General features: G+C 46.3%; 2 protein-coding genes across 2 annotated transcripts; both read left to right on the forward strand.

Moving 5' to 3' along the window:
- Nucleotides 1-684: 684 nt before the first annotated feature.
- On the forward strand, nt 685-5,669 carry AOL_s00080g356 (uncharacterized protein; the record flags this gene model as incomplete). Its single annotated transcript, XM_011124731.1, has 6 exons — nt 685-1,174; nt 1,259-1,291; nt 1,357-2,277; nt 2,335-4,520; nt 4,580-4,813; nt 4,878-5,669. The coding sequence occupies 6 exons, from the start codon at nt 685-687 to the stop codon at nt 5,667-5,669; spliced, it is 4,656 nt and encodes a 1,551-aa protein (XP_011123033.1).
- A 2,654-nt stretch (nt 5,670-8,323) lies between these two features.
- AOL_s00080g357 (uncharacterized protein) lies at nt 8,324-12,079 on the forward strand (the record flags this gene model as incomplete). The annotated part of the gene is made up of 1 exon (XM_011124732.1): nt 8,324-12,079. One exon carries the CDS (start codon nt 8,324-8,326, stop codon nt 12,077-12,079), a length of 3,756 nt encoding a protein of 1,251 aa, XP_011123034.1.
- Nucleotides 12,080-14,029: the final 1,950 nt, after the last annotated feature.

The raw sequence follows: 14,029 nt of genomic DNA on the forward strand, positions 1-14,029 counted from the left end.
TAAAACTCGACAAACATTCCCCGATCGGGACATCCTATTCTGTCATGCCACCACTCGTTTCGGGGTCGCCCAGACCCATTGCAGACCAGCCCAACCCATCATCATTTCATCCCTCTCCAACCAACCACCACCATCACGACCTCGTCCACTGCAAAAATTTGCTGCTTTGGCACTCTCTTTGCTGTGCGAATTGGATCGCAATAGCTTCCTCCTGATCGCTGTGGTATTACTTCACTCCTACCCTCTCTCTGTCCCGATTCTGCCGCTTAGAACTGTCTCAATCGACGTGTCAGCACTTTGTTTCCTTTAATAGTTGGTGGCGGTGACAGCATAGCGGGTCCCATTTGCTACAAACCTCCAAAACTTATCTCCTCTAATCACCTCGACGTCACTAACTTTCTTACATCCAGCCTCTCTAGTTCGCACACCCTATCATCTACCAACGCGGTACCGTTAATATTATACTCGAAAGAACTAGGAGAAAGAGGAAAAAAAAACAATATTGGAAGAAGGGAAGGGAAGAGGAAAAAAAAAAAACAACTAGTTCCAAACAACGAGGTTGTATCCCAGGAATGCTGGTGCAGCCACCCAATCGCGATCATATCTGGTCGTAGACTTTCACCCGAGCGAACACAGTCTTCCCGGAACGGCTGCCTGTAGTTAAGGCAGTAGGTTTCGGTCAGGATGTCTTCGAATACGCGATCCAAAAAGACAGAACGAACCACCCGTACGTCCGAACGGAATCGAAAATCTCTAGGTGCCAGTGGTTCTGAGAAGGCACCGTCTAGAAGTTCCGGCCGAAGGAAAGAACATACACCCGATAAGGTTTCCTCGTCGGACTCGAGAGATGAGTCTGGAATCGGCCTAGTCGAGTCTCTGCTAGGGGATGAGGTTGCGGATACACCCGTCGACGCTGAAGCACTTGGTCAGAAGCTCTTCGAGCAGCTGTCCAAGGCCATGAAAAAACCTCACACCCCTGCCCCGGAACCTGAAGATGCCTCACCGAGCGAATCGACCCCCAAACTGAAGATCGAGGACGACTCAGAGCAGTCCGAGGCCGGTCTACCCACACCGAAGCCCGTGGACGATAAGATTCGAGCCGAGGATTTGGAAGCTGCGAGGGATTTGGTTCACTTTTTTGAGGCTCCACGATACCTTTCCGAGAAACCCGACGGTAGGCGACCCTGAATGTGGCGTTAGGTGGATCGTCTGTAGAGCCTTTATTTCTTGACACAAAAAAATACTAACCCCGGACTAGGAGATGGAGCGGTAGAAACGAATGGCGAGGCTGGTAAGAATAGATCGTTGGCATATGGGTCATAAAGAACAAGGGCGAATGCTAACTTCTTGTGCTAGCCATCGTTACTACGTCTATTGATGTCACAACACAGGACGCGAGTGAGCTGGACGCCTTGTCACCCATGAAAGTCACCGCTACTGTCACAGCAGCTAATACGACGACCCCGGGACCACTCAACGATTCAATGTTATCTGATTCATCGCCTGGTCCTGAAATGCAGTTTACAATATCAACCATTGCATCTCTGGAACCGGGGCAGCCAATCGTGAAACGAGCAAGCGTATCAAAAGTTACCAGACCGAGCCCGAAACCAGCGACACCTATTCTCATTACCGACGATGTAAGAGGAAATAGGGTCTCGTCTGTCGAAGCACCGAAACCTGTAGGAACATCGACCTCGATTGATGATGTCAAGTTGGAGAGGCAAGAGGCACCGAGAGATACAACGGCTTCCGATGTGACTGACCCAATGGCACTGGATGAAATGGATGTTTCGAAATCAAGTGCTATAGAGGACCTGTTAGCGCCAGTTACATCGTCCATGGGTATTGATTCTATGACAGATACAGCGTTCGCCACACACGAAGAACCGAGTGGATTCCTCGATATGAGCAGCAAGGCAGGCGACATATTCAATTCGGATCTACCACTACTGTCTGGTGGCATCAACCCGCTGGATATCTCCCTCAACATGGATGTGGAAGATGTGACAATGGCCGATACCTCGGATTCAAAGAGAGAATCAAACCTGGCTGAAGATGAAGAGACTCCGATTGATTCTTGTGCATTTTGTAGGAGAGCCGTTCCTTTAGTCCGGACTGGCCCAAGGTCGCATATTGTGCCGACACTTTGGATCCAATGTGACGGATGTAAGAAATGGTACCACAATGTTTGCGTCAATGTTTCCGAGAAGGAGGTCAATGATTTGGACAAATATCACTGCTCGGATTGTGTTCCACGACTGGGTGCTTCAACTTGTAAGTTGGTGATGCTTGGATAAACTTGATCGTCTGGAAAGTACTAATTCCTACTAGACCGTCGAAAATCGTCACGCGCACATACAGCTATCGACTATGTCTCTCTAAATGAGGGATCACGTGCACCTTTTAAAGCTCCCGGAGATTCTACCCAACATCCTTTCGTTGAACCTATCAACCATATGCAATTCGCACCCGACGACTTCCCTCGTATGATCCCGGAACTGCTCGATGTTGATTTTTTCGAACAAGGCCAAGGCTTCACGCAACCAATTGTTATCCCGGCTTCTAATAACCCGAGACCGCATTGTTTGCGAGAGATACACCTGTTGACGAATGGCTTGAGAGAGGATGGTTCAATTGATGTGGAGAAGGTTTCCAAGGTTGAAAAGTTCCCAGCGCTGTTTAAGAAGGATAAGAAAGACGCCACACCGAAGTCTCGTAGTGCGATTCGGGTTGCGACCTCTGATCAGGTTACGGTAGCCCGCCGACCAACTGACGATGCCGACGCTTTGGGGATGGTGATGCCTGCGGATCTCACAGTTCGACGAGTTGCGGATATCATTGGTACCGAAGAAAAGGTTGAGGTTTTGGATGTTTTATCTCAATCATTAGACAAGAGGACATGGAGTTTTGCAGATTGGGTTGAATATTTCGAATCCCCTCTCAAAGACCGGGTTAAAAATGTCATCAGCCAGGAGTTTTCACATACCAAGCTTGCGGAGGCGGTTGTTCGACCCGCAATCGTAGAAGCGCTCGATCTAGCGGACCAAGTATGGCCTGAAGATATGCGAAGTACATTCCCCAAAGTACAGCTCTATTGCCTAATGGGAGTCTCCGGATCATACACGGATTTCCATATCGATTTTGGCGGGTCTTCGGTATTTTATCACGTTATTTCGGGGAAGAAAACATTCTTTTTTGTTCCACCGACAAAATACAACTTGACGAAGTACGAAACTTGGAGTCAGTTGCCTGACCAGAATTCGACTTGGTACCCAGGCTTATTAACTAATGGTAATGGAAACGGAGAGGACATTGTACGACGTGTTGATCTCCAAGCTGGTGATACAATGCTTATTCCCTCCGGGTGGATACATGCCGTTCTAACGCCAGAGGATGCACTTGTTATTGGGGGGAACTTTCTAACAAGACTATCACTCGACCAACAAATTAGAATCGCCGAAATTGAGAAGAATACCGAAGTTCCGGCGAAGTTCCGATACCCACAATTCCAAAAGGTTATGTGGTTTACAGCGTTAGATTACTTGCAGAAAGACCCACTTCCAGAGGAACTGTTTGATGATGACGACTGGGATCTTTTGATTGCTACCGAAGATGTACAGATCCAACGGACATACGTGGGATATTCACAGTATGAGTTGGACGGGCTTCCGGTGCTTGGCGATTATTTGCTCCGAACAGCGCTTATTGTGATGAATTATATTACTGAAGGAATCACCCAGGATAAGAGGAAACGTGTACAGAACAGTATTCCTAAACACGTCCAGGATCCATTGAGTACCGTCCAGCTATTTGGGCGCTGGATGGCATGGAAGCGAGGCGATGTTGTCGTCCCGTACTGGGCGAGGAGGAATTGGAATCCGGGTGAAGGGTTCAGTGGTCTCGGCGGTTCGGGCGGGAGGTCTGGGCCGAAGAAGAAGAAAGCTGAATCTGCAGACATCGGTAAGGGTGGCTCGCCGAGGGAAGGTCTGAGGAAGTCAAAGCCTTCTGCAAAGCTAAGGGATAGTTTACCAGGTTCTCCGTCTATTGTGGTAACGCCTAGTAGGCAGGTATCATTTTCATCGGATCCAAAGGCTGCGGCGGACAAAATCAAGAGTTTTGCGAAGAAGATTGGAAAGCGACAGATGTCGCCGACCTCTGCTGCAGCTGGTGGTACCCCTACTGCGCCTAAAGCGCGGAAGATATCTGCCGGATCTTCTTCACAATCCACTCCGGGGTCCTCTCAGAAGCGACAAGGGTCGGATACGCCGGGCCCGGCTCGCCCAAGATCGGGTTCCGGTGCTAGGCGACAATCCATTTCGCAGAATGGATCCAGCAAACCGGCGCTCGTATATACACCTGATGGCAAGCCGTTGTCCCAGGCCGTTATCAATAAGGGCTTAGCGGACAATCATCGGCTCGCGGAAACTATTAGGAATAAATACGCATACAGCTCAAGTCCGAAGAATAGTATCCTTGGACCTAAAAGGACGGCTTGCGATGAGTGTCGTCGCCAGAAGGTGTGTTCACATCAACTGCAAATCCTTAAAAGAAATATATCTAACTTTTTGAACTTTAGATCGCATGCAAGCATAAGGATGAGGTTGCTTTGGCCGAGGCTGAAATTATGAAAGAGCTTGTGAAGGGACCGAAATCAGGTGGCGCTTTCGAGACGCCCACAAAACCGGCTCAAGGATCGCCTAAGACGCAGCCTGTAGTGCCAGGGTCGAATAAGGATTCGGCTCGTGGAGTCAACTATCAGATCTCTAAGAACGGTCGCCCAGTTGCTTGCGAGGCTTGTAAGAGATCTCGGGTAAGTTTATTCCTAGGGCTAAGAAAAACCGGTTTATGGTGCATACTAATTTAAATAAATTTAGCGGCGCTGTATACATAATGGCCAGGAAGGATTCCCGCCGGCTAAGAGACGATCGCAAAAGGACAAAGGTACACCCGAGACAGACGGGGCCAACGACGCAAAACCGCGAAGGAAGAAGATCCCGACTAGCGCTGGAATGGACGGTGCTGCAGACTACGATTCGATGCATGAGTTCAGTGATGAATTATCGACACTAAGCTCTTTGGATTCGGAAACCCTACAGGATGAGGACCCGGCTCAGTTGGACCAAATTCTATTAGGTGCAGGGCCTAAGGGCGCCGGAAAGGGATTCTTGGGAAGCTCCCCGGTAGATGGGAAAAAGTATCTCAACATGAACTTCGGGGGCTCAACATCTGGCTTTAATAGCTATTCACAAGAGGGCGGACTTCGAACTGGGGTTTCCACCGTAGGAAATGGAAGCAGTGGGGACAGTGATGGAAATGGAATCTCGCAAGATGACTCAAGGGCCGGGACTAAGAGACGGCTTCCTGAAGAATTCGCAGGATTCAGAGGTTCAGCGGACGATGGTGATGATGCGGATGCAAGTGTGTTTGCGGCCACGGCGGCTGTTGCTGCCGCCGGAACAGCGGCAAATACGGGGAGTCCAACAAAAAGGGCTAGGGTTGATGCTAGTACTCCGTTATTTTCACCGCCGGAGGAAGGCGTATATGAGGAATACTTTACCGGGGCAGGGGACGACGATAAGAAGAAGGACGGAGTGGATAAGGAGTGGGAAAGTAATGATTTGCCGACGATGTTTATTCCGCCGGCGGGGATCCCACCAGGAGCTTAATATAACCATTGCATCGCATGGGAAAGGGGAATGTGGTTCATTATGTTTCCCTTTTTGGTTGGTTTTCAAACATCGTTTTGAACTGGAGCTTTTTTGATTCTTCTTTTTCCTTTTATTCTGGGTGGAGAAAAACTTCATTTTGGGTGTTTCCGGCATAATATTTTCCTTTCTGTCTTGTTGTATTTCTTATTACCCTTTTTTCTCTTTTCTTCTTGTCCTTCGATGATACATTGGGCTCGACGTTTTCTCAAGGATCGCTCCTTATGTGCCATTAGTGTATTTCCTTGACTCCTTGACTATCTTCTTATTGCTTTGCTTCTTGAATTCTTACTTTCTTCTTTCTTCCTTTTTTGTCTCTTGTGATATCCCCTCAAGCTTCTTTTTTGACTCTCTTCTACCTCGAATTCCTTTCTTCTCTAGTATTACTACTGTGACATTATATTTTAGTACAATCAGACTCTCTCAAATCCTTTTTTCCTAGACACTTTTTTTCGGTTGACAATTAACATCAACTGTGTTTTGTGGGTCGGTGGTGATTGTGACAAGGATTATGATTTGTTGAGCGAGATCGATGCCTCAAACCTGAGTGCTGGAGCTAACTAACGGTCTCTTTTCTTTTCTTCTTCTTGTTTTTTTGCCACAACAAAGGACTTACAGACGTCTACTAACCAGACAGATGCGAGATGACATTCAACGTGTGACCAGTGGAGTGGTTCCGATCGAATGGGATCATCAAACAACCGATCCCATATGAGAAGAGAGAAAAAGCAGGGTAAAACGTCGTAAGCCCTGTCAATCATGACAACATCGTGGGAAGGCCTACCGAAAAGGCAGACAGCAGTTTTAAGTCAGGTTTATCCTTGGCAGGACGTTGGAATGGGCAGCTCCCAATTGTCCTTGATGGATCCGCAAATACCAAATTATGTTCACGGGATGTATTATTGTTTCCCTTGCTCCCTCTCATGGAAGGAATGGAATTGATTCGCGGGGTGTCAGTTGTCCTGAGATATCTTAGGAGAGACAACCAACGGAAACGGAGCCGAGTTCCGGTTTGAAGTATGGTTGAAGTCAATACTTTTTGCTTCATTGCTTCTTCCTTTTCTTTGGTGATTCTTTCAAACGGAGATAGTGAATGGAGAGTTCTCAAGTTAACTTTTTTTTTGTTCATGCAGCGTCGGTTAAAACGAGTTCTTCACATACGTCTCTTTTTGTGGGCTTTGTTTTTTGCAAGCGAGGTAAATGCGGTGGATGGCAATCGCTGCCGACGAGCTGAAGTGTCATCAGATGTATAGATGGTTGTGGTGCCGACGACTGGCGAGGGTCGTTCCTCTTTTTCCAGGATAAGTGAGAGAGACAGTTAACTAAGGTACGAAGGGACGGTTTTACCCGCACGACTTGATAGAGAAAAAAACGATGGTTAACGGTGGGTACTACTACATATACTAATTACATTGTCTTGCATTTGCATTTGCATTTTGCATGGGTTTCATTTTCTAACTATTTGTTTTCTAGGCTGCATTTTACGAATCGAGTTTAAACAATTGACAGTTTCTGATTCCCTTGGAAGTATCCAATATTTTGGACAAATTCCCTTCAAACGCCTTCTTTCATATAGGTAATCCTCGATTTATTTGAATGGTCCTTTAAGCTGTAAGGCTTTCCTTTCCAAAAATACATTTTTGCCCTAGAATGTTCTGATCCGGGCTATTGTCCCAAAGGCAGCGTTCCCGTTGGATGACGTATCGCGCGTCAAGCTGGGCATCCCAGCACCCCCTGGTTTATGTCCATTTGAACCATGCAAACAGCCGTAACGGGGGTGTTCTACTAAGAGCTGAAGCAGCCAATCAGGACGGATAATCGCAGAGTGGACAGGCAGATTGAGTGCGCTAGCGAGGTGTGGGAGGGCGACCCATTTTGACGTCTCTCGTCTCGCCGGTGTGGGTTTGAAACTTGGAAGCAGGTTTAAAGGCTTGTTCCTGTCCAGGTCTTTGGATCTTCAACCTCATTTTCTTAGATCTTATAAATTCTGATTCTTGTTCTGATTCTTCCTTTTATTCTTTTTTTCATTTATTTTCATTTTTATATGTGTCTCTTTCCGTCGAATAACTTTTTTAATTCTTGGGCATATTTCGAGTGCTGCCTATTAACTGACTAACTGTTCTCCCCACGACATCGCTCCGAACAAGGAACCACTCATTAGCCTAGCTTGACCCTTAATATAAACAATCTCAACCTCAACATCAACCTCAACTTCACCCTCTCAACATCACTCTACTCTCCTCAGCGATATAACATCTTACCACTGAAACGGTAGAATTTATACATTGGCGATTGTATCTGTGGTTACAATTCACCAGGAAGTCAGGCGTGGAAAGAATCTACTCAATTTACTCCCGTTTGCGCTGGAATCTCGTCCACATTGTCCACGCTTCCCATAGATACCACATTCCCTTAGAACGATCTCGCCTTTGTTCTCTCTCCCCCTCCTTTCCTTTTCTACGCCTTTCTTCATAAATTAAACCTCTAACGTGGCTTTGGAATCATGCACTCATCTTCACCATTAGCACTCAATTAGCTCCTGTAGACTCTACACCCCTCCTTTTTCTCTTTTTTTTTTTTTTTTTTAAACCTCGCTTCGCTCACGCGACACCATCATGTCGTCGTCCACCACAGCATCAACGACGGCTTCATTGCCCACCTCGGCGACGGATGTAGTCGAAAGAATAATTAGCACAATTGGTAGCCAGACTACCAGGCTACCAAATGGAGCTCTTACTACAATAGCGAGACTCACCACGATTATCCAGACATCGATTCCAACCTCACTACCGGATCCCACTACCACAGCTAGCACAAATAACACAGGGCCCAACCTTGGATTCAATTTAGATAATGATCCTCAATCGAAACAAGCGGAGAAGTTCGTCGGCATCAGTGTGCAAGCTTTGCTTGCCACCATGTCCGGTGCCTTCGCACTGTTCATCATCCAAACCGTTATATTCTTGATAATCCGACGTCGATTAGCACGTATCTACGAACCTCGAACGTACATGGTCCCCGAACGAAAGAAGACGATAGCGCCACCCAAGGGCTGGTTCTCATGGCTCCCGGCTATGCTTACGACTAGAGATCCCGAATACATCTCAAAATCGGGATTGGACGCCTTTTGTTTTCTAAGGTTTCTGAGAATGATGTTGAAGATCTGTATTATGCAAGCGGTCCTGATTATTCCCATTATGCTACCGTTGAACGCTACCGGTGGGATGGATAAAGATCCAGATGTCCCCGTTCAAGGATTGGATAAATTGAGCTGGGGGAATATTTCGAGACAAAAAGCGGAGAGAAGGACTGCGGCGCTTCTGATGGCTATTTATGCTATTACTGTTGTGCTTTATGTGACTTACGATGAGATGAGGGGGTTCGTGAGGTTGAGGCAGGCATATTTGACGTCGCCGCAGCATCGGTTAAGGGCTAGTGCTACGACAGTTTTGGTCACCAGTATTCCGAAGAAGTGGATGACGTACGACGAGATGATCAATCTTTACGATATCCTCCCAGGTGGATTGAAGAATGTCTGGTTGAATCGGGATTATTCCGAGTTGGTGGAGAAGATTGAGATGCAAGAATGGTTGGCGAAGAAGTTGGAAGAAGCGGAAACGAATCTGATCAAGATGTGTGTGAAGAAGCATTTCAAAAAGGTTAAGAAAGAGAAAGGGAAGAAAGCCGCAAGGGCGGCAGTTGAAGATGGGGTGGAGATGGTTGAGGGGTTGACGAAGGGAACGCCCGATGGCTGGGGTTTTCAGGGACATAGGCATAGTCATGCGCCTAGCGATCCATTCCAAACGCCTATGATCCCGCAAACTATTCCAGAGGACGAGACGCTGGAGGATGAAGGAAAGACAGGCAGCGAAGGAATGCAAAAGGAAGATTCTACGGAGACGAGAGAGACTTTTCAAAAGGAAGATGATGGAGACCACGGATTAGATCCGAAGGACTTTGAATATCAAGAAGACCCGCCGGAGGCACTGTGGAGGAAGTATATTCAACCGAAGGACCGAGAGACGATGAGAGTCCCCGTGGCGAGTTGGATGCCATCCCTACCGTTAATTGGGAGGAAAGTTGATGTTATCTATTATTGCCGACAGCAGCTCGCACTTCTCAACGAAGATATCCCTAAGGAACAGGCTTCTCCCGAAAAGTTCCCGCTCATGAATAGCGCCTTTTTGCAATTCCAGAGCCAGATCGCTGCCCACATGGCTTGTCAGGCGACGAATCACCACGTTCCGCTGAGAATGGCGCCGAGATACCTGGAAGTCGCCCCGAATGATGTGATCTGGGAGAATCTCCATATGAGGTGGTGGGATAGATATTTGAGATACGGTGCCTCTAACGCCGCTGTTGCAGGGTTGATCTTGGCTTGGTCCGTCCCCATGGTGTTTGTGGCATCGCTATCGCAGATTTCCCACCTGGCCAATTTGGTTCCTTGGCTGGCTTTCTTGCAGGACGCTCCGAAGTGGCTGCTGTCTGTTATCCAGGGTCTTCTTCCACCTCTGTTGCTTTCGGTTTTGACAGCCGTCCTTCTCCCGCTCTTGCTACAGACACTAGGAAAGTACTCAGGTCTGCCAACTCGAACGGCTGCGGATCGGACTGTTCAGAACTGGTACTTTGCTTTCCTCTTCATTACTGTCTTCTTCGTTGTCAGTGTTTCTTCCGCCCTCTTCGGAACCATCAAAGATTTCATTCGCGATCCCGTTTCGATCCCGACTAAGCTTGCGGCTACTTTACCTCGTGCTTCCAACTTTTTCTTTTCGTATCTTCTCGTCCAGGCTCTCGGTATCAGCGGTGGTGCTCTCCTTCAAATCGCCCCGTTATTCCTTTACTACGTCATCGGTCCGCTTTTCAATCGAACTCCACGTGCGAAGTGGACCCAGGCAAAGGACCTCAAGTTTGTCACCTGGGGCACTTTCTTCCCCCTCTACACCAACTTTGGCGTCATATCTATCACCTACTCCGTTATCGCACCGCTATCACTGTTCTTCGCAAGTATGGTGTTCGGTCTCTTCTGGCTCGTTTATCGCTACAACTTGCTGTACGTCATGGACTATCAGGTTGACAGCGGTGGTTTATACTTCCCAAAGGCCATCAACCATCTCTACATGGGTCTCTACATTATGGAAATCTGCATGACTGGTCTTTTCCTTCTAGTCAGGGATGAACATGATGAGATCTACTGTCTACCACATGCGATTATCATGCTTGTGATGTTCTTTTTGACGATTATCTTCCAGAGGGTTATGTACACGAACTTTGCACCGTTGTTGGAGTATCTACCTATCACGCTTGAGGATGATGCCGATGCATCTGACAAGGAGTTTGCGAGGAGATACGAAGAGCGTAGGCGGTTGTTGCAAGAGGACCCTGAGGGTGCGAACCAAGCTGCTATCGAGAAGATCGATGAGGCACATGCTCACGGGGATGATGACGAACCCATCATCCACACATCAGGGAAATTTGGGAGTGAGAAGGAGAAGGAGGTACTGGAGGGTGTAGAAAGCAAGTCCAAGCCATTGAAGGAGGAGACTATCGAAGAGAGAGCAAACAGGATTATGAGGAAGGAGAAAAAGCGGGAGGAAAAACGGGAACGAAGGATTGCGCAAGGGAAACCTGAAGAGGATGAGGATAGTGAGTCGAGTGATTCAAGCGATGATGATTCGGATACCGATGACGATGCACATCTAAAGCGTCCTGGCACCTCGCACTCAAAGGCTTCGACCAAGGCGTCAAAGAAGGCGAAACTAGGCGCTATCACGAACGCTTTGGGTATCAACAAGATTGCCGCAATCGGTGGGATCCCCGGCAAGGCACTCAAGAAACTTCCAGGTATTCAGTTAGACCTAGTGCACCGTCTTAACGAGCTTCGAGAGGAAGATGATAAAAACACCAACGAATCCGAAGCCATGAAAAAGAAGCGACGCCTCGAAATCGCACGTTTGGTACGGCAAATCCGTCAAGATGATTATTCGGACTATACAGATGTCAACGACCTTCGTAAACATATCTTGGAGGCGGCAATGCCACCCTCAAAGCCACATTACGACGACGAAGAACAACAACGAATGGAATCCAAGACTCGAAGGCTATTCGCACATATCGATGACGATCTTGGGGATTTGACATACGAACAACGAGAGGCGCTGATGGAGCAGGCATATAAACACCCTTGTCTTGTTGCTAGACAACCTGCGGTGTGGATTCCTACGGATATTCTGGGGATCAGTACCGATGAGGTTAAGAATACACCACCAGAGGTGTGGATTAGTAACAAGAATGCTTTCTTGAAGTTTAAGACGAAGGTGGTGTTTGAAGGGAATCCGCCGGATTTTGGACATAGGGATTTGATTGATTTGTAGAAAAAGGTGGACTGGAGGATATTCTTCCTTTTCTCTCTCTCTCTTTCTTCTCTCCTTTTTGTTTTGTTTATAGCATTGCGAGTGTAATTCTTTTTGCGTTATACCCCTCTTCTAACTTTTTGTTCTTCTCCTTTTTTTTGTCTAACAGAGCTACGGCTTGATTACTAAAGTATATGTGCTCTTGTTGCAAAACGCATTGGGTCTTCCTACGAAGGAGAAAGATCACAGCATCGATCGATCACACACACACCCACACACCCCATTTTTCTCATCGATATATCTATACCTTTTAAATATCGTTAGAATATTTAGCATTTTTAGCGAGCATTTACAATACCGCAAAACATATATTTTTTTTTTTTTGCATTGAAATAAAATCTTTTTAATTCCCCTTTTGGTATTTAAAACATTTATGTATCTATTGGTTTTTTTGTTGTTTGATATCGATAGTATAGAGTTTGGGGGTATACATGCTACACTACAGAGTGAGGTTGGAGAGGATGAAATGAAATGAGATGGGAAGCTGGTCTTCGCGAGTCAATATAACTATCTTGACAAATATTATAATTAAAATATAGAAAAATTAGATCTATGGATCGGCATATGGGGATTCCGGGACAAGCTTCATCGGTTGATTCATAGAAAGTTATGCAGGTTTTATGGATACGAATATACTAGAATTTCCGTATATGTATCAATTCAAGGATTAGATATACACTATGCATGTTTTTTTTATAAAAGGGGTGTATTCATGATTAGTTAATTGGGTATGCTCTCAAAGCTTTCTACAGCGTTATCATCCCCATGGCCCATGTAAGTTAACTATGAGGAGGTCATAGCTTGGTGAGTACATATATGGTATGGATTTGTAGACATGCTTGAAAGGTTATTATAGGGTGTGATCGGCATATACGATCCAGGAGTGCGGTTGGTATAGGTCTGATCTTGAGAGAAAGAAACGTGGGCTAGGCCGACACCGGGACCGGTGGATTTAGGGATTTAGGGATGCAGTGTGCTGGTATAGGCCCAATGATACGAAATATTATAGAGTTCTTTCTGCATGCATAATACAAATTTAACTATCTTGCTGATTTTGCGTCCTCTGAACAGTTAATTAACGTCAGTGCATTGAGCTTGCAAATGCAAATGGCTCGGATATTGTGAAGATCTATGACTTACTGATGAAAATTTGCCACATGATACGTATACAATGTCGTCAAAAATACTTTCATGACAGGATTTGACGCTGCATATTCCTAGATTAGAAACCATAGCTTCCAATAGCTCGGCAGTATGAAGTTTATTTACACATCAGAACTACATCAGAATGAGTTTGGGATACCGGGTCGCTAAAGTTTTCCAGTATCCAAGTTACACAACAGCTTACAGCTCATGTTCTCTTGAAGTTATTTTCACCAGGTACCCACGCGTGCACGATTTACCGTTGTCCGTATTTAAACCGTCAAGATTAATATACCTGTTACATGCACATCGCCACCACCCCCTGCATGTCAATTGATCTACCAAAGTGCGTTAGCCGATTTACTCATATCTTTGGAGCTAGGCTCATCTATAGAGCTTCCAGGTTTTTCCACAGATGTCTACATGACCAAGTATCGATATCTATTATCATTCTCATAATATGCTTAGCTTCTGCAAGCTTTTCTGCATGGAATCAGCAAGAGATACGGAATGGGATAGTCCAAGGTCCGAACAGCAATAGAGGGCGTTCTCTAGCGCTCTACGGCGGTGCTTTATTTTATCTGATATCCTTTTTGAAATTGAATATTTGTACAAATCAAGGTGGCTGCCTGGGATGCAGCGTTGATCTCATCCCGCCAATTATCGATATATGCACATCACTAAGATGTCAACGTAGATTTAGAATCGTGTCATGGGGGTAGTATTTCTTTTTTTTTAAACATAGAAGGTTGGGATATCTGGGCACGA

The sequence above is a fragment of the Orbilia oligospora genome, assembly GCF_000225545.1.
Source record: "Orbilia oligospora ATCC 24927 unplaced genomic scaffold scaffold00080, whole genome shotgun sequence".
NCBI lineage: Eukaryota > Fungi > Ascomycota > Orbiliomycetes > Orbiliales > Orbiliaceae > Orbilia > Orbilia oligospora.